At 47.1% G+C, this 24,419-nt stretch overlaps 1 protein-coding gene across 1 annotated transcript; it reads right to left on the bottom strand.

The window, feature by feature from the left end:
* Nucleotides 1-1,007: 1,007 nt before the first annotated feature.
* On the bottom strand, nt 1,008-23,113 carry LOC137302512 (very-long-chain 3-oxoacyl-CoA reductase-like). The gene is made up of 11 exons (XM_067972227.1): nt 22,872-23,113; nt 19,481-19,527; nt 18,242-18,317; nt 16,603-16,713; nt 16,093-16,160; nt 14,437-14,481; nt 9,339-9,373; nt 6,135-6,216; nt 5,693-5,758; nt 2,344-2,490; nt 1,008-1,287 (listed from the first exon to the last, which is right to left on the bottom strand). The coding sequence occupies exons 1-11, from the start codon at nt 23,041-23,043 to the stop codon at nt 1,168-1,170; spliced, it is 969 nt and encodes a 322-aa protein (XP_067828328.1). The 5' UTR covers nt 23,044-23,113; the 3' UTR covers nt 1,008-1,167.
* Nucleotides 23,114-24,419: the final 1,306 nt, after the last annotated feature.

The raw sequence follows: 24,419 nt of genomic DNA, 5'->3' as shown, positions 1-24,419 counted from the left end.
ACCTCTGGCTGTTCACCCTCCCACCCCCTCAGAATGTTCTGCAACTGCTCAGTGACATCCTTGACCCTTGCACCAGGGAGGCAACATACCATCCTGGAATCACATCTGCGGCCACAGAAACGCCTGTCCGTTCCCCTAACTATTGAATCCCCCATCACTATTGCTCTCCTGACCTTTGTCCTCCTGCCCTGTACAGCTGAGCCACCCACGGTGCCGTGGACTTGGCTCTGGCTGCACTCCCCAGAGGAACCCTCTCCCTTACCAGCATTCAGAATACCAGTTAGAGAGCAAGATGCACTCAGGAGACTCCTGCACTATCTGTCTGGTCCTCCTTGGCTGTCTGGCAGTCACCCAGTCCCTCTCTGCCTGTACTCTCAAGCTGTGGGGTGACCATCTCCAGAAACATGCTATCCACATCGCTCTCAGCCTCACGAATGCACTGCAGCGATGCCAGCTGTTGCTCAAGCTCCGAAATCCGGAGCTCGAGCTCCTCCAGCTGACGACACTTTCTGCACCTGTGGTTGTCCAGGACACGGGAAGCGTCCTGGAGTTCCCACATGACACAAGATGTGCATTCCATGGGACTGAGGAGACCTGCCATGCTTCTATTTATTGTATTATTAACTAAACTTGAGAAATAAAATAAAGACTGAAGAAAAACACTCACCAGCTACTCACCAAGCTGCTCCTCCCCTTGTGTTGACTTCACTTTGGGTTTTTTTCCTCCCTGTCTCCCTGACGCTCGTGCAAGTCAAACATCTTACATTGAATATAACAAATATACAAACACGTCACAGCTGTTAATATTTGTCAAGCTCAAAATGCTTGCTACTTCAATGAATTGCAGGCAACCAAAGCAACGACATGAACTCGTCACTCCGATCTCACTTCAAACAGAAGGGAAAAAAGTGTTCAGGGATCTCGCCACAAGGACAGCAAATCAGCAGTTGGCAAAACAGCGAGAACCGCAGACGTCTTTACAAAGGCAATAAGAAGCGGCTGCAACATCAGCGAGAGGATTTTATTTTTATTGTAGAAAGTAAAGACACAAAAAAAAACTTATCAGCAGCCAGTGGTTTTTGGATCAGAGGACTGTTTAGTAGAGGGGTTGGTGGTGGTGAAGGGGCAATGACAAATGGTCCCCTAACCCCTCGAATCACATTCCGGCTATGTCATCTTGTATTTCTCCAGCAATGGCCTTCTCTTTTCACAATACCTCTTGAAATTATTTATGTACACCTGGGTCAGTCGGAGCCATCCCGGGCACAGCATTTCGAAGAAGAAATGCTGGAGAAACAGATTAGAAAAAGAGTCTTATTCGGAGAAACTGACACCTGATCGCAACATGACTATCACCCCTTCCCTCCCCCTCCATTCACATGATACAACACTTCCTGTTCCTTGGGCAAACTGCTGATCATCTTGCAGTTGAAGGGGTGGAGTGCGGAGTTCCCTGGATGGCTCAGCAAGTGTTGCCCGATATTAGGGTGCTGAATCTCAGCAAGGAACTGCTCCTCAGGCACTGGCCACCTTCCATTACTTCCCTGACTGCCCATTTTTATTGTGTCAACCAAGACAGGGAGGTGGCTCCAAAGATACTTAATCATCGGGGGTGGGGGGGCGGAGGAGAGAAAGGGAGCGGTAACACAGCCGGGTCCGCCACTCACCTGATATGCACACATGCCCACTGTCCGCTGGGGTGACTGGATAGCAGGAATTCTGGCTGGATTACCCCCCCCCCCCACACTCTCTCCAGCACCAAGGCCAATTTTGGTTCTCCAATTGCTTCCCAAACCAAAATTAGGAAGTGCAAGGCCTCCAATTGTCACCTCCCACATTAGCAGGCATATGTGGTGCATGGAGGATTTCAAACCCATAGTCTACCAGCCCACCCTGTGGCATTGAGGCCAAGTGCTGTGCTATCACGAGGCAGTCTCTTCCTTCCCTCCCCCAATTTCTCTCTGCCTCTCCCGAGGGCACTGACTCTTGGTTTAGTGTGTTTTCACAGGCACAACGCCTAAAATGGCCGTTCACATGCGAGTCTAGACAATGACTGGCAGCAGCATATTCGACCATGGCAGGCATCATGGTAAGGCCTAATCCTATGCTCACCTGATGTCCTCTTCACATCAGGAATCACTGATAGCGAGCAGATGGGACATTTGCTATTTTCTTCCCCTCCCCCACTCAGGGTCGCTGCAGCATCTCAACTCCTGCCCCAGCAAAATACACAAAATGGGATCGAACCCACCATGTACGGCTTAGCTCCATGCCTGGAGGTACAGTTACACACCGAGGCACAGTGCGGCAGTCTATCATCCTTCCATTAACTTTAGCGCTTACCTGCACAGCATGGGCCAAGCAGCCGTTCGTCTGTTCTGTTATCCCAACCGTGTTCAGTGCTTCTCGGACGTAGTCATCTGCTTGCTTCACAAAAATACTGGTTTCCATGCGTGTCATGTTGGTGGAGACTAAAAGGGGCTGCACGCACTGAAAAACAACATCTCCCTCAGCCATGCTGCGTACTTATTTCCATAATATTTCTCTATTATTTGGGGTGGGAAGAAAGATAGTAAATACTCTCCTGGCCGATCTCCCATCTTCCACCCTGCGTAAACTTGAGCTCATCCAAAACTCTGCTGCCCATATCCCAACTCGCACCAAGTCTCGTTCGCCCATCGTCCTTGTGCTTGCTGACCTACATTGGTTCCCGGTCCAGCAACGCCTCAAATTTAAAATTATCAACCTTGTGTTCAAATCTCCCCATGGCCTCGACTCTCCCGATCCCTGTAACTTCATCCAGCCCTGCAACCCTCCGAGGATGATACAGCACAGAAGGAGACCATTCAGCCCATTGTGCATTTCTGGCCTCTTGCGCATCCCCAATTTCCTTGGCTCCACCAGTGATGGCCGTGCCTTCAGCTGTCCAGGCCCTAAGCTCTGGAATTCCCTCCCTAAACCTCTCCACCTCTCTATCCTCCTTTAAGACATTCCTTAAAACCTAACTTTTGACCACTGCCCTAATATCTCCCTATGTGGCTTGGTGTCAAATTTTGTCTGATAATGTTCCTGTGAAACATCTTGGGATGTTTTACTACATTAAAGGTGCTATATAAATGCAAGTTGTTGTTATCTAATTCAAGATCAGGGATAACATCGCACTTTTCGCATCCAGTATTCTCAAGTCACATATGATGTGTGTTAGTAGCAGCATAAAGCTCTGCCAACAATGCCCATTAGCACAGCATGGACTGGGGATGAGAAAGAAGGCAAATTATATAATGTCTTATGTCCCCAGGACTTTTCCAAGCACTAACAAATTAATTTTGAAGTGTAGTCATTGTTAAATAAACAAACACAGCACAGCCAAGTCCCACAGACAGCCAACTAGATGAATAACCAGTTCATCTGGTTTTGGTGTTATTAGTTGAGGGAGAACTATTGGCCAGGGCACCAGGAAAATGCCTCTTCGAATAGTGCCCACCTGAGCAGGCAGACGAGCCCTCGAGTCCTAACACCAGCTCTCCCCCACCATGGCACCTTCCCATGCGAGCATAGGAGATGCAACACCTGCCCCTTCACCTCCTCCCTTCCCACCGTCCAGGGCTCCAAACACTCCTTCCAGGTGAAACAGCGGTTTACTTGTACTTCTTTCAATTTAGTATACTGTATTTGCTCCACACAATGCAGGCTCCTCCACACTGGTGAGATCAAACGCAGACTGGGTGATTGCTTTGCTGAACACCTCCGCTCAGTCCGCAAGTGTGACCCTGACCTGCCGGTCCCTTGCCATTTTAATTCCCCTTCCCACCCCTAATCTGACCCCTCTGTCCTCGGCCTCTTACACTGTTCCAATGAAGCTCAATGTAAGCTCGAGGAACAGCACCTCATCTTTTGTTTAGGCACTTTACAACCTTCCGGACTCAACACTGATTTCAATAACTTCAGATCATAACCACTGCTCCCATTTTTTCGGTCAGCCAGTGCTGGTACTGGTTCTGCTGCTGCCATTTAGTTACTCCTGATCAATCTTTTGTTTCTTAACCTGTCCCATTACCACCCTCCTTGCTTGTACCATCATCCCTTTTACCATTTAATCACTCCTGCCCTCTACCCTATCACAGGCCTTACCTTTTGTTCTTTCCTCCCCTCCCCACCCTCCCTTCCTTTCCCTGGCTCTGTACTTGCTCAAAAACTTTAACTCTTTTAACATTTTCCAGTTCTGACAGAAGGTCTTCGACCTGAAATGTTAACTCTGTTTCTTTCTCCACAGATATTACTTGACCTGCTGAGCTTCTCCAGCATTTTCTCTTTTTCTTATCCTCAGTTTAACATCTCATTCGATAATGCAGTGTTCCTTCAGCACTGCACTGAAGTGCCAGTCTAGATTATGTGCTCAAGTCCACAATGGGGCTTGAACCCAAAACCCTCTGACTCAGGAAGTGAAAGTGCTATCAACTGAGCCAAGCTGCCATCAAGCACTCCCAAGATCAGATACAGAATGATTAGTGTGCCTTCACCTCAGAGTAACTCTCCCTCCTGTATAATTTAGACATTTCAATCTCCGAAACCAGCCGTTCTTGAGGTTTCTGTGTGGAACGGCCAATCAAAGACATTTTGTGCCAGGGATTCAGAGCAACAAGAAACTGGGCTCAGACTTTTTGCATCGAATTTACTGCACAGAAACAGGTCATTCGGCCCAACTGGTCCGTGCCGGTGTTTATGCTCCACACAAGCCTCCTCCCACCCTACTTCATCTAACCCTATCAACAGATCCTTCTTACTTAAATTCAGGAGATAGAGAGACTTTCTTCCCACCAGTCTAGGCTGGATTCCACCCCAGGTGCTAGTCAACTAACCAACTGGACCACCCAATCTCAAAACATGCCAGGATAATTTTTCCTTCAACTTTGTCCCCCTTCTGCCCTGAAAATGAGTACAGTTTGAAAGGCACCAAGAGCCCACAAGTACCACACTCAATTGACCATTCTCTGCACGTGAGCCCAGGCAGTGGGTGTTACCGGCTATTCAATATCTATAAAGAAAGAAGAACTTAAATTTATATAGCGCCTTTCATGACTTCAGGATGTTCCAAAGCACTTCACAGTTGTAATGTAGAGAAATGCAGCAGCTAATTTGCACACAGCAAGCTCCCACAAACAACAATGAGACAAATGACCAGATAATCTTGTTTTAATGATATTGCTTTAAGGATAAATGTTGCTTGGGAAAGCAAGAGTTATTCTCTTCTTCACTCTTCTTTGAAATAGTGCCATGGGATCTTTTACATCCACCTGAAAGGGCAGATGGGGCCTCGGTTCTAACATCTCATCCGAAAGATGGTACCTCCGACAATGCAGCACTCCTTCAGTACTGCACTGGAGCACAAGCCTAGACGATGGGTTCAAGTCTTTGAAATGGAGCTTGAACCCACAACCTTCAGATTCAGAGGTGAGAGAGTGCTATCACTGAGCCAAGGCTGACACCTCAAAACAACACAGGGTGAAGCACCATTCTGCGACACCAACCAAGACTGGGCAAAGAATGAGCATAGCCCAACTCACATGCTTCGGTTATCCGACAATCCTAGTCACTCCTAAAGCTGTGAAGTCCATTCTACAATTCTCATTTTATATTGAGTATTTTTACTCAGCAGGAAGAAGGAAAAAAAGTAGCAGTTATTTTGAAATACCTGTACGATAATCCCCTTTGACTTGTACTCTGCGTTCAGTGCTCGAGAAAAGAAGTCAACAAAGGCCTGTGGGAGAAGAAGATCCCAGACTGAAGAACTCAGTCATCAAAAGAACAACTCCTCTAGCCCCTTTTGCCCATCACTCAAAATATTCACATTACTTAAGTCTGTGATTTCTACAGTCGCCGGAAATGAGCAGAAATCACTTCTCTGCTGCCCCAGGCCCTAAGCTGGGGACATCCATTGAGCCACTGGAACAGGCAGTCAGGCCTCAGCTTAACATCCCATCCAAAGGGCAGCATCTATTGACAATGCAGCACTCGAGTGTCAACCTGGGTTACAGCCCAAACCTCTGGAGTGGGGGCTCGAACCCACAACCTTCTGACTTGGAGGCGAGAGAGTGCTACCGACTGAGCCAGTTAAATAATAATAAAAAAAACACCTTGGTAGCTGAATACATGGTGAGCAGTGGATGTGGGTGAGTCCCAGCTTCTGAAGAGATGTTGATGATGACGCCCTTTTTCCTGCCAAGTTCAAAAACAAACACCATCAACAAGAACATGGAGACAATTTTTCTTTTGAAGTGGAGAAAGGCCGAGGGCCACGGTGCACGGCATCACCGAGATCGGAAAGAGTGGGAGAGAAGATTTTGAGGTGAAGTCAAGAAATAGGGGATAGGTGACACCAAGCTTGGGATTTCAAAGCCCGTAGATCGTAAGATGAAGGGCGAGACAGAGGGTAAGGAGCTCCACAGATTGGAGGTGCTGGGAAAGAATCAATTTGAGTAGGGGATAAAGCGAATCATGATTTTAACAAAGTGGGAGTACAAACAAAATGGACAGTTAAAGGCCCTCTCACCCGATATCCCACTCCAAACGATATTGCTGCCTCACAGCAGGCTGTAGTCAAGGTGATTGTAGCTAGGATGATCTTCAGCAACGCTTCTGAAATGGGTGTTGTCAGGGGCAGTGCTGGAGTGGCACACGGTAACCACCCATACAAGTATAGGGGGCAGGGACAAAGGGCAGACCCTCATACAACAGAAGGAAGCAAAATAAACACTTCTCATCCACTAAACGTCAACACTCGTGGACCGATGGTCTTCTCCCACTTGAAATACATTACTGTGTGACTGTAACATATCATCAACACATGCGTGCAGACTCCACACCATTGCTCCCTCCCCCGACTCACATAGCTTAAATGTGCCACCTCCTGTGCTGCTGATCATACAGACCAGGAAGGTTCAATCCCCAGTCTGAGCTGGGCCAAGGGCAGCAGCTGGTGTGCTGCAATTGGCCTCAGTGCCCCTAGACTGGAGAAGGAAAAATATAGTCAGTCAGTATTCCTTCTCTTGATCATTATCGATGATCCCTGTTGGGTGCGCGAGGTGGGTGAGTGGGAGAAAGGGGAAAAGAGACAGACAGTGGGGTAAGAGCAGAATCGAGCTTGGCTATGATGCCCCCGCAGTCAAGTAGCATGGCTACACTCACTGTCTAAGTTTATGAATGAAGAACGGCCACCGGGCGCGTTGCCGAGAATCATAGAAAGGTTACAGCACGGAAGGAAGTCATTTGGCCCATCAAGTCCGCGCCAGCTCTGTGTGTGAGCAATCCAGCTGGACCCACTCCACCACCCTGTCCCCGTAGCCCTACAAATTTTTTCCTTTCAAGTACTTATCCAGTTCCCTTTTGAAGGCCTCCACCACCCCCTCGGGCAGCGCATTCCAGATCCTAACCACTCGCTGTGGCATCATACCCCAGCAAGAGGAAACGTCTTCAGGAGGACAGATGAAAATTGGGGGAGGGTGATAAGGAGGGGCGGGGGGCAACTTGGCTGCTGAAGGGAAATCTGAAATGACATTCACAAAAAAAAGTCAGCATATACTTTGCCACATGAGTTGAGAGGACGGTATTAAGCAAGAAGTATGTGTTATGGAAAATTAGGATATGGAATTGCAAATGCCATTTATTAGCAGGCACAGCAGCTGACAGATTGTGTCACCTCTGATGCAGTTCACATCCTTACCACATGTTTAGAAAGAAAGAACATGCATTTATATAGCACCTTTCATGACCTCAGGACGTCCCAAAGATCCTTACAGCCAATGAAGTACTTTTGAAGTGTAGTCACTGTAGTAATGTCGGAAATGCAGCAGCCAATGTGCACACAGCAAGATCCCACAAACAGCAATGTGATAATGACCAGATAACCTGTTTTTAGTGATGTTGGTTGAGGAATAAATATTGGCCCCAGGAAATCGCGGAGCACTCCCTTGCTCTTCTTAAAGTGCTGTGGGATATTTTACGTCCACCTGAGAGGGCTGACGGGGTGAGACGATTTAACATCTCCTCTGCCGAGGAGGAAACAGGCAGGAGTTACTTTGATACGACCTTAGGCCCGTGGGTACAAAGCTAGAGCATCAAACACGCAAGACTGCCCCAATCCCATGTGAGCTCTGCCTCTCTCCCCCCACACCACGTTTGAGGCAAGTTTGAGATCGTCAACGTGTGTGAAGGAACTAAATTATGTAGCTGTTAACTCCTGGAGCAGTGACTCTGGTGGTAAAAATGCAATTTGCAATTCACTTTTCTTAATTGCCTCGTGATGGTAAGTAGGAAGAACGAGGAGAGGCAATATAAATTAGAGGGCACAACTCTAAAAGGTGTACGGGAACAGAGAGATATGGGTGGATATGTGCACAAATCGTTGAAGATGGCAGGACAGGTTGAGAAAGCGGTTAAAAAAGCATACGGGAACCTGGGCTTTATAAATAGAGGCATAGAGTACAAAAGTATGGAAGTCATGATGAACCTTTATAAAACACTGGTTCGGCCATAACTGGAGTATTGTGTCCAGTTCTGGGCACTGTACCTTAGGAAAGATGTGACGGCCTTAGAGAGGGTGCAGAAGAGATTTACTGGAATGATTCCAGGGATGAGGGACTTTAGTTACGTGGACAGACTGGAGAAACTAGGGTTGCTCTCCTTGGAACAGAGATGGTTGCGAGGAGATTTGATAGTGGAATTCAAAATCATGAAGGGTCTAGACAGAGAGAAATTGTTCCCATTGGCAGAAGGGTCAAGAACCAGAGGACATAGATTTAAGGTGATTGGCAAAAGAACAAAAGGCGACAAGAGGATAAACTTTTTTGCACAGCGAGTCGTTAGGATCTGGAATGCAGTACCCGAGGATGTGGTGGAGGCAGATTCAATCATGGCCTTCAAAATGGAACTGGATAAGTACTTGAAAGGAAAACATTTGCAGGGCTTCGGAGAAAGGGCTGGGGAGTGAGACTAGCTGGACTGCTCTTGCATAGAGCCAGCGTGGACTCAATGGGCCGAACGGCCTCCTTCCGTGCTGTAACCTTTCTATGATTCTGTGTATTTCCTGCTTAACATTCAGTTTTGAAGAGGAGAAAACTCACCACCTCCCCCCACCCTAGCAATTTCTAGAATGCAAACTGGACCCCAGCAGTCCAAATTTTAACAATTGGTCCATTTCCCATCCCCACCCCCCATTTTGCATACGTTCCACCAAATTTTAACTCAGCCACAAAGCAAACATCAAACTCGACCCCGCCCGCAATGGTTGCACTTGATAATAAAGTAACCCTGACATCCCGAGTAACAAGCTGCTACCATACCTTTCCAGCATGTGGGGCAGGACAATTCTGGTCATCTGCCAAGGAGAAAAGAGGCAGGAGTTAGTTCGATACGACACGCTCGCAAATGGAGAAATATTAATAAGTTTTTTTAAATTCGTTCATGGGATGTGGGCATCGCAGGCAAGGCCAAAATTTATTGTCCATCCCTAATTGCCCTTGAGAAGGTGGTAGTGAACCGCCTTCTTGAACCACTGCAGTCCGTGTGGTGAAGATTCTCCCACAGTGCTGTTAGGTAGGGAGTTCCAGGATTTTGACCCAGCGACAATGAAGGAACGGTGATATATTTCCAAGTTGGGATGGTGTGTGACTTGGAGGGGAACGTGCAGGTGGTGTTGTTCCCATGCGCCTCCTGCCATTGTCCTTCTAGGTGGTAGAGGTCGCGGGTTTGGGAGGTGCTGTCGAAGAAGCCTTGGCGATTTGCTGCAGTACATCCTGTAGATAGCACACACTGCAGCCATGGTGCGCTGGTGGTGAAGGGAGTGAATGTTTAGGATGGTGGATGGGGTGCCAATCAATCGGGCTGTTTTATCCTGGATGGTGTCGACCATCTTGGGTGCCGTTCCAGCTGCATTCATCCAGGCAAGTGGAGAGTATTCCATCACACTCCTAACTTGTGCCTTGTAGATGGTGGAAAGGCTTTGGGGAGTCAGGAGGTGAGTCACTCGCTGAAGAATACCCAGACTCTGACCTGCTCTTGTAGCCACAGTATTTATGAGGTTGGTCCAGTTACGTTTCTGGTCATTGGTGACCCCCAGGATGTTGATGGTGGGGGATTCGGCAATGGTAATGCCGTTGAATGTCAAGTGGAGTTGGTTAGACTCTCTCTTGTTGGAGATGGTCATTGCCTGGCACTTGTCTGGAGCGAATGTTACACTTATCAGCCCAAGCCTGGATGTTGTCCAGGTCTTGCTGCATGCGGGCACGGACTGCTTCATTATCTGAGGAGTGCCACCAACTTCACAATTTTTTTAATGTGTAAATCCCTGCCGTGATTATTGGAAGCTGTCGAGCTCACACTTTAATAGTCTGCTAATGGGAAACATTTAAAATGGCAATTCAACAACTTGCATTTATATAGCACCTTTAACATAGTAAAACATCCCAGGGTGCTTCACAGGACCGTAATCAGACAAAATTTGACACCGAGCCACATAGGGAAATATGAGGACAGCTGGCCAAAAGCTTGCTCAAAGAAGTAGGTTTTAAGGAGCATCTTAAAAGGAGAGGTACTAGAGAGGCAGAGAGGTTTCGAGAGGGATTTCCAGAGCTTAGCACAATGTGCACGGTACTCCTGTCACTTCTCAACCCTCAGTCAGCCACATGGGCTTGGCAAGGACTGCTGGCTGCCGTAAGCCCGGGATGGGATCATGGCAACTGGAGCACACATGCAGATCCTCCGAACTGAAAATGCCATTAATGGGGCAAGAAAAAACAAGTTCAGTAAGAACTGCAAGTCCTCAATGAGGTCGTCAACCTGGAATTCTCAGCCAGAACAAAAAAAAAAGCAAACTAACCCTTGTAAGTGGAAGAGAGTCTTCCCACCAGGGAAAGAGAGAGTGAAGTGTCATTATCATTGCAGTGTAGGTCATGAGTTTGTACATTGCCTCACAGCTCCTGATCTCAAGCTCGCTGCTGTGAGAGGCAACAAGCAAAGGCTAGGCAGTTCCCTACTGGGTTGGGGGGCGGGGTGGGGGGTGGGTGGAGGTAAAGCTTCTGATTCAGAGATGAGAGAGTCCTACCCACTGAGCCACAGCTGGCACCGAACTCTTGCCGAATTAGAGGTGGTTCCTTCCGTTGACTCAGGCCCAGTAAGAACTGGATTGAGACCACTCAAACTCCTTCCACATATCCCTGACGACCAGTAGATAGAGGAGGCCTTCATCCCACTGGTCAGGGCTGGATTTGAATCCAGGTACCAGACGTGAAAGGCCACTACATAATTTCAGTACCCAGTTCCCACGCAGCATTTGATAGTGCGATAGAACTCCCTAATGGCTCAGTGGGACCACCCTCTTTGGTACTGGACAACATCGACCAAAAGGTCCCAGGATTAAGCCCTGCTGTGTGAAAAGTCAGCTGATCACAGCCAGGGCAGTAAGTAGCTCCTATAATTGGTTTCAAGGCCCCTTGGCCAGGGAAAGAGAGGAAGAAAAATCAGCATGATGCCTGCTCTTGATTGCTGCCCTGTGTCCACTGCTGGCAAGTACAATGTGGGTATCAGGTGAGGACAGGCTCATGCCAGGATCACACATGATGAAGGGTCATTCGGGTGGGATTCTGGAGGGCAGCCAGTCAGTCCTGGTGGAACTGTGCCCAAGCAAGGGAAAAAAATTGGACAGTAAACAAATGGTAAGAAAAGCCCAGTCAGAAATGGAATGTTACTTCAAATTGACCCAGAAAAATACGATTAGAGGACATGAAAAGGAAATTAGGGATTTAAAACAGCTTTTAGAAAAAGATGTCTCGAGTAGGGAGGACACCAGGTCAACTACAGACCACACAATGTTCAACGCCATCAACTCAACCCAAGTTACTTAATCTCCGGGTGAGGCACAGGAAAACTGCAGGGTGTTAGTCGGTCATTAAACCTGTTATCATTTCATAGAATCATAGAAAGTTTACAGATGGAAAGAGGCCATTCAGTCCATCGAGTCCGCGCCGGCTCCATGCAAGAGCAATCCAGCTCGTCCCATTCCCCCGCCCTATCCCTATTTTTTCCTTTCAAGTACTTATCCAGTTCCCGTTTGAAGGCCATGATTGAATCTGCCTCTACCATCCCCTTTGGCAGTGCATTCCAGATCCTAACCACTCGCTGTGTAAAAATGTTTTTCCTCATGTCATCTTTGGTTCTTCTGCCAATCACTTGAAATCTATGTCTGCTGGTCCTTGACCCTTCCGTCAATGGGAACAGTTTCTCTCTATCTACTCTGTCTAGACCCTTCAAGATTTTGAGTACCTCCATCAAACCTCCTTGCAACCGTCTCTATTCAATGGAGAACAACCCCAGTTTCTCCAGTCGACCCATGTAACTGAAATCCCTCATGCCTGGAATTATTCCAGCAAATCTCTTTTGCACCTTCTCCAAGGTCTTTGCATCTTTCCTAAAGTGCGGTGCCCAGAACTACACACAATACTCCAGTTGTGGCCGAACCAATGTTTTATAAAGGTTCATCATGACTTCCATACTTTTGTACTCTATGCCTCTATTTATAAAGCCCAGGATCCCTCAGGGCAGTGTCCTCGGCCCAACCATCTTCAGCTGCTTCATCAATGACCTTCCCTCCATCGTAAGGTCAGAAATGGGGATGTTCGCTGATGATTGCACAGTGTTCAGTTCCATTCGCAACCCCTCAGATAATGAAGCTGTCTGTGCCCACATGCAGCAAGACCTGGACAACATCCAGGCTTGGGCTGATAAGTGGCAAGTAACATTCGCGCCAGACAAGTGCCAGGCAATGACTATCTCCAACAAGAGAGTATCTAACCACCTATCCCTTGACATTAAACGGCATTACCATCGCCAAATCCCCCACCATCAACATACTGGGGGTCACCATTGACCAGAAACTTAACTGGACCAGCCATATAAATACAGTGGCTACAAGAGCAGATCAGAGGCTGGGTATTCTGCGGTGAGTGACTCACCTCCTGACTCCCCAAAGCCTATCCACCATCTGCAAGGCACAAGTCAGGAGTGTGATGGAATACTCTCCACTTGCTTGGATGAGTGCAGCTCCAATAATACTAAAGAAGCTCGACACGATCCAGGACAAAGCAGCCCGCTTGATTGGCACCCCATCCACCATCCTAAACATTCACTCCCTTCACCACCCGTGCAGTGTGGCTGCAGTGTGCACCATCCACAGGATGCACTGCAGCAACTCGCCAAGGCTTCTTCGACAGCACTTCCCAAACCCATGACCTCAACCACCTAGGACAAGAGCAGCAGGCACATGGGAACAACACAACCTGCACGTTCCCCTCCAAGTCACACACCATCCCGACTTGGAAATATATCGCCGTTCCTTCATCGTCGCTGGGTCAAACTCCTGGAACTCCGTACCTAACAGCACTGTGGGAGAACCTTCACCACACGGACTGCAGCGGTTCAAGAAGGTGGCTCACCACCACCTGCTCAAGGGCAATTAGGGATGGGCAATAAATGCTGGCCTCGCAGCGACGCCCACATCCCATGAACAAAAAAAAAAAATCCCGCATGCTTTTTTAACCACATTCTCAATCTGCCCTGGTACCTTCAACGATTTGTGCACATATACCCCCAGATCTCTCTGTACCCCTTTTAGAGTTTTGCCCTCTGGTTTATTGCCTCTCCTCGTTCTTCCTACCAAAATATATCACTTTGCATTTTTCTGCATTAAATTTCATCTGCCACGTGTCCACCCATGCCACCAGCCTGTCTATATCCTCTTGAAGTCGATCACTATCTTCCTCACTGTTTACTACCCTTCCAAGTTTTGTGTCATCTGCAAACTTTGAAATTGTGCCCTGAACACCCGAGTCATTATTATATGTCAAGAAAATTTCAACCTCAGCCACAGGTTTTCACCGGTATCAGCTATGCTACAATCACAGCGCATTTGACCCAAGTTTACCTTCAACAGGCGGAACAGGCTTGAGGGGCTGAATGGCCTACTCTTGTTCCAAAACCCATTCTTAATCAAATTCTGATCCAGCTCCTTTTCGGACCGCTACTGGGTTCAAATATTTATTCTAAATCTCTTGAACTTACAAATTTTGTAATCCTGTTCTGCAGTTTTAGAATCGGTGCTGAAGCTACATTACTTCTACATTATCTGAGCCTTTCAATAAAGCTGGATGACATCAACCCTCAACGTGCTGGAGTGGGGCAGTTTTGTCGTACGCAAGAGTTACTGGGGTGGGTGGAGTCGGTGGAACAGCCAGAAACGGTCTGGTCAGTCACTGGTCCTGCCCAGGGAAGGCTCTCGCTACAGATGTGGCACCACAATGTCAATTATATGACCCCCCCACAGACAAACAGGGGGAACACTGTCCCTTTAATTAAACATACAGTACATGTCAGTATTTGAATATTCACCATCAGCACAGACAGGGCATTGCAGTTCATGATATCAAGAATTTCCTGAAATACAAAAACATAAAACCATATTTAGAAAGTTCTCCATGGAAACAACCATACACAGCAGTGTTTTTTAAAACAAGTCTTCCGATTGATCTCTATCCACCCCATTCTGAAGTCATTGAATCCCACTGAGGTACCAATTACCCTCGGATACCTTGCTGAGTGGATATTCGCCACGTGTGAGCTCAGGCAGCGGGTGTCAGCAGGACAGTTGACCATTTAGCCAAGCACGATCCTCTCTTCAGATGTCCACATGCATAACAATTCCTGCAGGGCCCGCTGGACAGTGATCTGAAGCAGGGACCGTGGCCAATGTTCCCTCTCCCTAAACCAGGGACACACTGCACAGCACCCCACTAGCCCAACCAAATTGGCAAAGGCCAATGGGGTTGTGCCTGGGAGTGCCATGCAGCACAGTCAGAAATAAAGTTTCTGTTAACCCTAATTCTTCGTGATTCCTTCTTCTACACGAGGCGCCTTGATGGCGTGATGCTCGGTTTAAAAATGGGACATGCCCTGCTTTTCTTTTAAAAAAAAGCACAAACAAGATATGCTGTTATACAAGGACAGAAGCATTATGCCATGCAACTCACAATGCAGTATTCTGCTGCCCAGGTTCAGTCGTGCATAACTGTGTGTGAGACCCTTTTGGTCAGTTAGAGACCAATTGCTTTCAGCAGACCCTCGGGTCAATTGGAGACCATACTGCAAGGATGTCAGTGTGACAGCCACACAGAGTTTAATTAATCAGAGTTAGCACACTAAGTTTGCAAGATCTCACCCAGCACACAGCCTGCAATGCATCAGTACATTCTGCCCCTTTCAGCACAGGCCTCAGGCCCAGCTAGGGGTTGCCAGCTCTGGTTGGGTGTATTCCTGGAGGTTTCAGAACATGACCTCCTGCCACAAACCTCCCCCCAAGTCAAACAGCAGTTTTTCCTATCTCCAATCTTTTTATAATTAATAAACAAAAGTGTTTAAAGAAAATGAAAACAAAACACAATTTGATTTTTGCACCCCTATGATTTTTCTCCCAGGTTACTTGCAGCAATGTCCAGGAGATTAATCTGTAATTCCAGGAGACTCCAGATCAATCCTGGAGGGTTGTCAACTCAAGGCCCCGCCCCAGAAGAGCTCTCCCTACTGCGGCAAAGCAACATTTTTCCATTTCACACTGCATTCTTTGGCACTCGAGCAGGATTGACAATTTGTTGCTGAGCCAGGTGCTGCTTTGTCCTGTGGACCCATCTTATGTTCTTATGTTCTTATGAAGCGGATCAGGATTGCTCCAAACGCAAACATGTTTGCCCTTTATATCCAGACAGAGGAGACTTTCATTCAGACAGTCTGAATTTGAACCACTCTGGGGTAAATATTCTGACTGATTGCAGAAATCAGTACTCCCAAGGAGCACGACTTACAGAAGGGGAGTGGGAGGGGGGCGTGGGAGAAGGAGGGGTCGGAGGGCAAAATGTGCACCAATTTCTCCCTGGAAGAGAGAGAAATAGAACATAAAATGAACTGTGGACCATACTGATCTTGGACTGAATGATGGGCCAGATAATTGTACTATGTAACACACAATCTAGGGGAATGTGTAATGTACTACACCTTATCGACATTTGGGACATCTAGAAAGTAACACGGAACCATGGTGTAGGTCTTCCCAACATTGTTTACTGTAACAAGAAAAATGACAATTAGAACAGAATCACATCAGCAAGTGTCTCGCTCAGGAACCAACCCCCACCCTCCCCCCCACCCCGGTCTCCACGTCACTGACTGTATCTATACTGACGTTAATCCAGCTCCCTCACGATCACTCATTAACCCCACCCTCCCAGCACTGTGTTACTGACTGTATCTCTAATGATGTTAATCTAGTTGTTTAATAGGCTGACAACAGACAAAAAATAAATCACAAGATATTGAATAAGCAACATTGTTCCGTTTCCTGGTTTATACTTTCCCCTCAGTGTGCACAGGAGTACAAATGCAACAAAAAAATTGCTTTCCTTATTTTCACACCTGTACACAGAGATTTTCCCTGCCAGGCAGAGGGATTCCTGTAGAAATACGAATGTTGGTAAAATCTAAACTTTGAAAACTAAATGGAATTACCCAAGATTCCAATGTTCAGGTCCTTCAACGCTGCCTCGATTGGTCCGTAGATCTCTGCCCCAGAAGTGAAGTCGGCCTGAATGATCTTGGTTTTCTTACCTTGCTGCTGTTCTGCAATTACCCAGAGGGAAACAAATCATCCCACAGCCCGAATAAATTCCAGTATCATTCTACGCTCCGTCTCACCCAAACAAGTTTGTATCACAGTGCCTGATTTACGAAGGGGATCGTTTTAAAACAGAGCAGATTTTGCTTCAGCCCAATAAAGAAATGTTTGGTGTTCCTTTTGGGTGGATGTGTGGGGCGAGGCAAGAGCCAGCTTCTCATCCATCCAGTTTTGGGCCAAATAGTCCCATTTTTGAATGGCTTGAGAGATATTTTTTAAACGTAAACAGAATTCCAAAATCAACAGTTTCCTTTTTCCACTTTGCGTCTGCGGAGTCATTTGATACTGAGGTTCTCAATTAATTTTCAACAGCGAATGGTGGATGTGTTCCTCGCTCTAATTGAGTTTTGAAACATATCCCACCTGTTTCTTGTTGCCTGTGCCCAGGGTTCTCCGATCCCTCTTCCAAAGACACTGGCCCTCACTGGGGTACTTTCCCCACTGATGCCAGCTGATTTTCCCCAAAAGGCCGTTCTTCATATGTGAGCACTGGCAATGGGTGCTGGTGGGCTATTCGACAGTGGGGGCCATCACGCCAAGCCAGATCCTCACCAGATGCACTTTCAAGCAGTGCGCATTGGATAGTGAACAGCAGCAGGAATCCTGGCTGAGTTTACCCCCCTCCATAACCCAGAGGCACTGAGGCCAATTGTAGCCCCCAATAGTTAGTTGTGATATCGTCTCTTACGAAAGACCAGAAGAAATTCAGAGACTTTGGGGATAATTTTAACATCCTCATGACAGGTGGGAGAGGATAGGGATGGCGGGGTGGAACAAAACATTTTTAAATTAGGTAATCCGACCCCATCCACTTCAGTTTTGAGCTTGGAGGGTTTGGGGGTGCCTGAGTAACTCGCTCTGGCCGGGTTTCCCAGGGTTCAGGAAACCTGATAGCTAAAGGGAGGCGGGAGCAACCGGATCCTGCAGGCAACTGCTTTTTATAGCACTGCTTGTGGGCCAGGACAGCAGGTGTGCTTCCCCCCAGCCCCTCAAGCAAATCTTCGGCTGCGATCGGCTGTCCCCTACCAACCCACAATGTTGCCTGATGTCTCCCCTCCCACCCAATTGCTGGTCGACCCCTCTCCCCCCACCCCCCACCCCCGCCAACAACACACACAAACCAGAGAAGTTCCCCGAATGCCAATAGTCCCCTGCTGCGGCCTTCGACCGCTGGTTTTCCCAGCTTGTAAATCTGGCCGGCTGCCGGATGAGAAATGGAGTTAATAAAATGATAACGAGGTCCTGTTGTTAAATTTGACAAGACCTCTGCATTCCCAGGTTTCCCTCCCACTTCCTCCCATTGGGGCTTATGTCATCATGTGTAGTACTCACAGGGGGTCACTGAACTACTGACCTGTGCCTCTAATGAGTCGATGCAGTGGGATTAGTTTTGGATTGCTCCAGCAAAGAGGCGGCACTGATACGATGGGCTGAATGGCCTCCCTCTGTGCTGTAGTCTTCTATGGTTCTTACCTATCTCCTCCGCTATGGCTCTCAACTTCTCCAACGACCGGCTGATCAGCACCACGTTGAGCCCTCTTCTTGCCAACTGGGAATCAGGGAAAGAAACACATTAATCCAGTGCCCCGCCAGTGTGGTAACGGCCATATGGGCCACGCTGTGCACCATGCCAGGGTGGGGTACGGACGTGAGAGAGAAAATTCTGCTGTGATCAACTGTCACAATACTTTGTTCCAACAGAAGAAAAGGAGGAGCACCTGAATAGCTCAGTGGCTGCGTGGTACTGAGGCATATGGACCAGGAAGATCCCAGATACCATCTCGGGTCTCTGCTGAAGAGCTGATCTCAACCAGGGCATTAGTTGGGGCACTACAATTGTCCTCACGACCCTTGGGAGGAGGGAAGGGAATTCAGCAGGCTTCCCACTCTCAATCGGTGTCCGGGTTCGGGTTCAGGCTCCAACATGATGCCGTCATAATTGAAAAGCCAGGTGAAGAATGGCCACTTCCAGGTGAAGAATGGCCACTTGAGAGGTAACTGGAAGATGCCCATTGACTGTGGACTTGTAGCCCAGCAGGACTCAGCTCCTTCAGGAGAGCTGGGGAGAAAAAGCCGAATATTTTAGAAATATAACAACTTGCAATTATACAGCAACTTGAACGTGGCAAAACGTCCCAAGGCGCTTCACAGGAGCATAATCAGACAAATTTGACGCCGAGCAACATAAGGAGATATTAGAAGAAAAGACAAAACTGATTTAAAAAGGAGAGAAGTGGAGAGACGGAGAGGGTTAGGGAGGGAATTCCAGAGCTTAGGGCCTAGGCAGCTAAAGGCACAGCCGCCAATGGTGGGGCGAAGGAATTGGGGGATGCTGAAGAAGCCAGAATTGGAGGAACACAGAGTTCTTGGAGGGTTGTAGGAGGTTAGAAAGATAGGGAGGGGCGAGGCATGGAGGGATTTGAACACAAGGATGAGAATCTTAAACTCGAGGCATTGCCGGACTGGGAGCCAACGTAGGTCAGCGAGCACAGGGGTGATGGGTGAGCGGGATTTGGTGCAAGTTACGATACGGGCAGCAGAGCATTGGATGAGCTCAAATTTACAGAAGGTGGAAGATGAAGGCTGGCCAGGAGAGCTTTGGAATAGTCAAGTCTGGAGGTAACAAAAACATGGTTGCAAACATAACTAAGCCTGACTCTAATCATTCAATTACAATATAGATAGTAACTCAAAGGCAGAGATTTGTATTACCTCATGAGCGTAGGCCTTTCCAATCCCAGCGGTGGCACCTGTCACAACTAGAAAAAGCAATGGATTAAAAATCCATTACTGATTTACAATTCATTTATTTTTACAATCTTTTCCTCTCACTGAGGGCGCTAAATTGGGCTGTTGCTTCAGCACTACACGGCCTCTCCGACATCCAAGATGGCGTCTTAGAAGCGCACGCACGTTTCCTGCGTGACATGCGCCAGATGCCATCTTGATATAGGAGTTAGCGCAGGCGCAGATAACGAACGCTGGAATCAGGTAAAGTAAGGAGAAAATGGCTTCAATCAGCGTACAATGCTGATTAAAAGTGATACACACCATTTTTGGACTTAATGTTCAACTCAACACACAGTCTTAACCCCGACCATCTGAACGTGTCTTAGAGTGCCTGGAGGACCCCCTACCAGCGCTATTTAAAGGCACCATGCAGCATTTACAGGCTAGTGGCTGGATTATTGCATCTGGCTACAGAGACATTTGTAATTGTTTCTGGAGGTCTCTTATAGTTGAACACGAGGACTAGGGGGCATAGCCTAGCAGTTAGGGCCAGGACGTGCAGGAGTGAAATTAGGAAATGCTTTTATATGCAAAGGTTGGGAGAAGTTTGGGAAGCTCTTCTGCAAACGGCAATTGATGCGAGCTCAATTGTGAGTTCTAAATCTGAGATTGATAGATTTCTGTGAACAAAGGATATTAAGGGATATGGTGCTAAGGTGGAAATATGGAATTAGGTCACAGGTCCACCATGATCTCATTGAATGGCTGAACAGGCTCGAGGGGCTGAATGCCACTGCCACTTGCTGCCTGCTGATATGCGCTACCTTCTCCTGCAAGAAAGCGGGACATGTGTCTGGGCAATGTGCCTGTCATGTATGAATAGCTGCCAGTGTGTGTGGCCTGTGAGTTCTGGTTCAGCGGCTTGCAACAGTGGTAATGTGTGAGGGTGAGAGGAAGCATCTGATTGGAAGTGTTGAGTGCTGATGGAAAGAATTTGTTGGTATGTGGGTGATGGGACAGTAGTGCATGGACGAGTGGATGTGGCTAGTGGTGTGGTTGGTAGGAGACGCCACTTGACAGTTGACCTCACTCACCTTGACCACTCATTTCAAAGCATTGAACTTCTTCCTGTACTGCATCCATGTTCATGATGCTGTGTGCCTGGCATTGACTTCATCCCCTACTGCCTTTTGGGTGTATATCTGGAGGGCCTCTTGCTTCCCCATCTCCCCCACCCTGCGGATATAGGATGTCCCTTCTTCTGTCCACCTCTTGTACCAAGGCATCAGCAAAGAACCTTAGTGCACGGATTCTCAGATCGGCAGATTGGTGAGGTCTGGCATGCAGATTGCAGGATGTGGGATTTAGTGTTGCACAACCTTAATTCACTGCTTTAGCATAACTCATCAGTATGTAAACATAGGGATGGGACTTGCATCTGTGCTTTACATGTGCATGTCTGATATCCGTTCAGACAGCAGGCTGTTATATTCAGCAAATAACAGGTACCAGCTATCTTCAAGAGATTTCTAACAGACAGCCTGCCTTTAAGAGATTGGAGCTTCCTCTGCTGGTGGAAAGTGCAAATTGCATGGAATCCTCGGTCAACGCTGATTTCCAATGCAGATTGCAGGTGAATCCTCAGGCCTGACGAAAATCTCGTCCTGCCTGCGCAGGGACCATTGGGCGCGGGGTAATAGCTGATCGTGCTACTCCCGCCTGAAAACAGGCCCTATCCAAATTCCCCCCCTGAAATCCATTGCACTGCCTCTTGTGAACTTTCCTCTCTGGTCTTCCTAAACTTCCATACACTGTCCTACATGCTCTGTCTTTTCTCTCTCTCTCTCGTTGAAACCAAGACATTCTCTCCCATGATTGTGGTACTCCTCCCTCTCTCAATATTCCCTTCCTCCTACTACTACAGGCTTTTAAATCCAACCTGACCGTTACGTCTCGATTTACTTCTCAATCTTGGCTGCTCACCTTGGCTTCTCAGCAACATGTTAAAGACTTTGCCAAAAAGGCTGGTTAGAGATGGGTTGGCCATCTCTAAAGGTAGAGCGTTAAAGAAAGAAGGAATTGTATTTATTCAGCGCCATTCACAGATAAATATGCCAGGACACTGGGGAGAACACCCTGTTCTTCTTTAAATAGTGCCATGAGATCTTTTACATCCCCAAAAGGACAGATCGGGCCTCAGTTTAATGTCTCATCCAAAAGACGGCACTCTCCGATAGTGCAGTACTCCCTCAGTACAGCACTGGGAGTGTCAGCCTAGATTATGGGCTCAAGTCTCTGGAGTGGGGCTTAGAACCAATGACTTTAAGTCAAGGACATTCAGCCACCGATCTTCGGGTAAGCGTTCTCCAAGGCGGCCTTCGAGACACAAGACAACGCAAAATCGTCGAGCAGAAATTGATAGCCAAGTTCTGCACCCATGAGGACGGCCTCAACCGGGATCTTGGGTTCATGTCGCGCTACACGTAATCCCACCAGGGGAAAAAAAAAGTTATCTGTTTTTAATACAACTGGTCATTCTCTCTCTTTCTCTTCCTTTCGGATGTTTCTCTCTCTCTCTCCCTCTCTTTCTTTGGTTCTGGCCGTTTGTATATTCAGTTGTCTGGGGTATCTAAGGTTTCTCTGTCTGAACACTATTCAATTAATTTGATGGCCTTGATAACGGGCAGTTGGAAAGATTGTCTGTAATCACCAGGCATTGTTCGGTGACTATATATGCGGTAATTTTCAATGAGTCTTGACACTCACCTGACGAAGGAGAAAGCCTCCGAAAGCTTGTGATTTTCAAATAAAACAGTTGGACTATAACCTGTTGTTTGTAAACCCCAGTCCATCACCGGCATCATTAAGACTCAGAGGCAAGAGTGCTACCCACTGAGCCACAGCTGATTACACTGGAGCAGCCTATTGCTGCCCAGGCTGAGATCAATTTGATTACATTTTAAGCAAAACATGAATTAACAAATTCAGGACAGCACATGAGCAAACCTAGGCAGAGCGATCACCTACTTCAAAATTATGTTTATTTTGTTCCATCAGGTTGCCATCCCAAGTGAGTTTTGGGAATCAGAATGTTCTGGAAACAGCCTACCCTCTTTAAAATTCCCCAACACAACCGACAGATAACCATCGATATGTATGAAATTTGCAATGTCACACACTCATTATTTATTCACCATTCTGTCCTGCCTCTGGTGGAAATCAGCTAGATCTCCCCATTCTGATCACTATCCAGAAACCCTACTGGGTGATGTACCTGAAAGTGATTATGCCCCTGAGTTCACAACACGGAAAATAATTAACACAGTCAGGAGAGATCAAGAAAGTCAGAGCGAGAAATAAACCATGACCTTACCAGCCCAATCCCCGTAGGACGTCAGATCTGTTCTCCAAAATTTGGGCAGAATGTAAGCCCTGGCACCAACTAAGAGCCCCCAACTACACTTAGCAAAGTAGTAGAGGCACATCAATGCGCCAATTAATGCCAGGGCATCATTCAGCAAAGAATTTGCAAAAAGCAACGGCATCCTCAGGCCAGGCTCTGCAAGGTTCAAAATCTAAAGTCTTTTCTGGCTCTTTATGAGCTAGTTGTACTGTAAGGAGAAAGCCCTGCCCTTTTCACTTGATCTGATTAGATATTGTTAAATGATCTGCACGACGGTCATTTGTTCACTAACATGTTTACTCAGCTTCCTTATGAAATTTCAACTATGTATTAACAGCAGTTAAACTTTAATTGCAGTTTTCCTGTTCTTGCCACACAATCGTCTTTCTTTCAACCCCACCCCTCTTAGAACTGAATCCATTTGGACTAACTCTTACTGAACATATTTCCGGTCAGTCTCAGTGTTTTTTTGTGAACTACGATCACAACTTCACTGATGTTTTTTAATCACTAAATTTGTGCAGATGTGTGTTTTTAGACTAATCTGAAAAACAAAGCCTATCAAAGTTTGTAATTTCAGTTAACCCACCATGGCTCAATTGCAATGCCAGGTGTGGTACTGAGCTCCAGAGCCTCAGAGTTGCTAATCCAAGTGACAATGGAGTTTGGCCACGCTGTGTGCACCAGTTTGCTAACCAGTAGGGTGTCTGCTGTGGCTCAGTGGTAGCATGCTTCCTTCTTGAATAATGAAGGTCGCAGGTTCAAGCTCCACTTCAGAGACTTGAGCACGTAATCCAGGCTGACACTCCCAGTACAGTACTGAGGGAGTGTCTAGATTACTGCACTGTGCCATCTTTCAGATGAGCTGTTAAACTGAAGTCCTGTCTGTTCTATCAGGTGGATGTACAAGATCCCTATGACACTATTTCAAAAATGAGCAGGGGAGTTCTCACTTAGTATATTTTTCCCTCAAAAATCACTGAAAAACAGAACATCTGGTCATCATCATCACATTGCTGTTTGTGGGACCTTGCTGTGTGCAAATTGGCCGCCATGTTTCCTACATTACAACAGTGATAACACTTCAAAAAGTACTTCATTGGCAGTAAAGCACTTTGGGACGTCCTAAGGTTATAAAGACAAGTTCATTTCTAAAAGCCATTTGCAACCAGTGGTAATCACAGAGTGTTGACAGTCATTTCCAAACTGCCATTAAAATGTATCTGGTTTGGATATGCTTTCCGTTGCTTATTAATCTACGTTCTGGAGGGTTTATGGCTTGATGTTGTCCTGGTGCAAATTCAGTCTATGTAAATGAAGACACTTTGACATGTCATGGACTCCCATGACATTGCTTGTGGTAACTTGAACACGTGCAATGTACAATGCATTATTCTGCAGCTGGAATGATGCCCTGCCCATTTGGTAATGTTGCTAAGTGAAGAGAGTCTCAGATTAGTTGCAGTTTAATTGGTATGGGGGCTGTGCAGGGTGAAGTCAATTAGAGTTTAATTGCTG

This window comes from Heptranchias perlo, chromosome 35 (genome assembly GCF_035084215.1).
Source record: "Heptranchias perlo isolate sHepPer1 chromosome 35, sHepPer1.hap1, whole genome shotgun sequence".
Taxonomy (NCBI): domain Eukaryota; kingdom Metazoa; phylum Chordata; class Chondrichthyes; order Hexanchiformes; family Hexanchidae; genus Heptranchias; species Heptranchias perlo.
Note: the sequence above shows the minus strand (reverse complement) of the source record. Positions and strands in the feature narration are given on the sequence as shown.

Excerpts from the sequence above, each read along its gene's own strand:
- LOC137302512 (XM_067972227.1), bottom strand. The coding sequence starts at position 23,043 with ATGCCGTTGCTTTTTGCAAATTCTTTGCTGAATGATGCCCTGGCATTA. Across the intron at positions 18,318-19,480 it reads GAAAGGCCTACGCTCATGAG|TTGGCAAGAAGAGGGCTCAA; the intron begins GTAATACAAATC and ends CCTGATTCCCAG. Across the intron at positions 16,161-16,602 it reads CCTGAACATTGGAATCTTGG|TAAACAATGTTGGGAAGACC; the intron begins GTAATTCCATTT and ends TTCTTGTTACAG.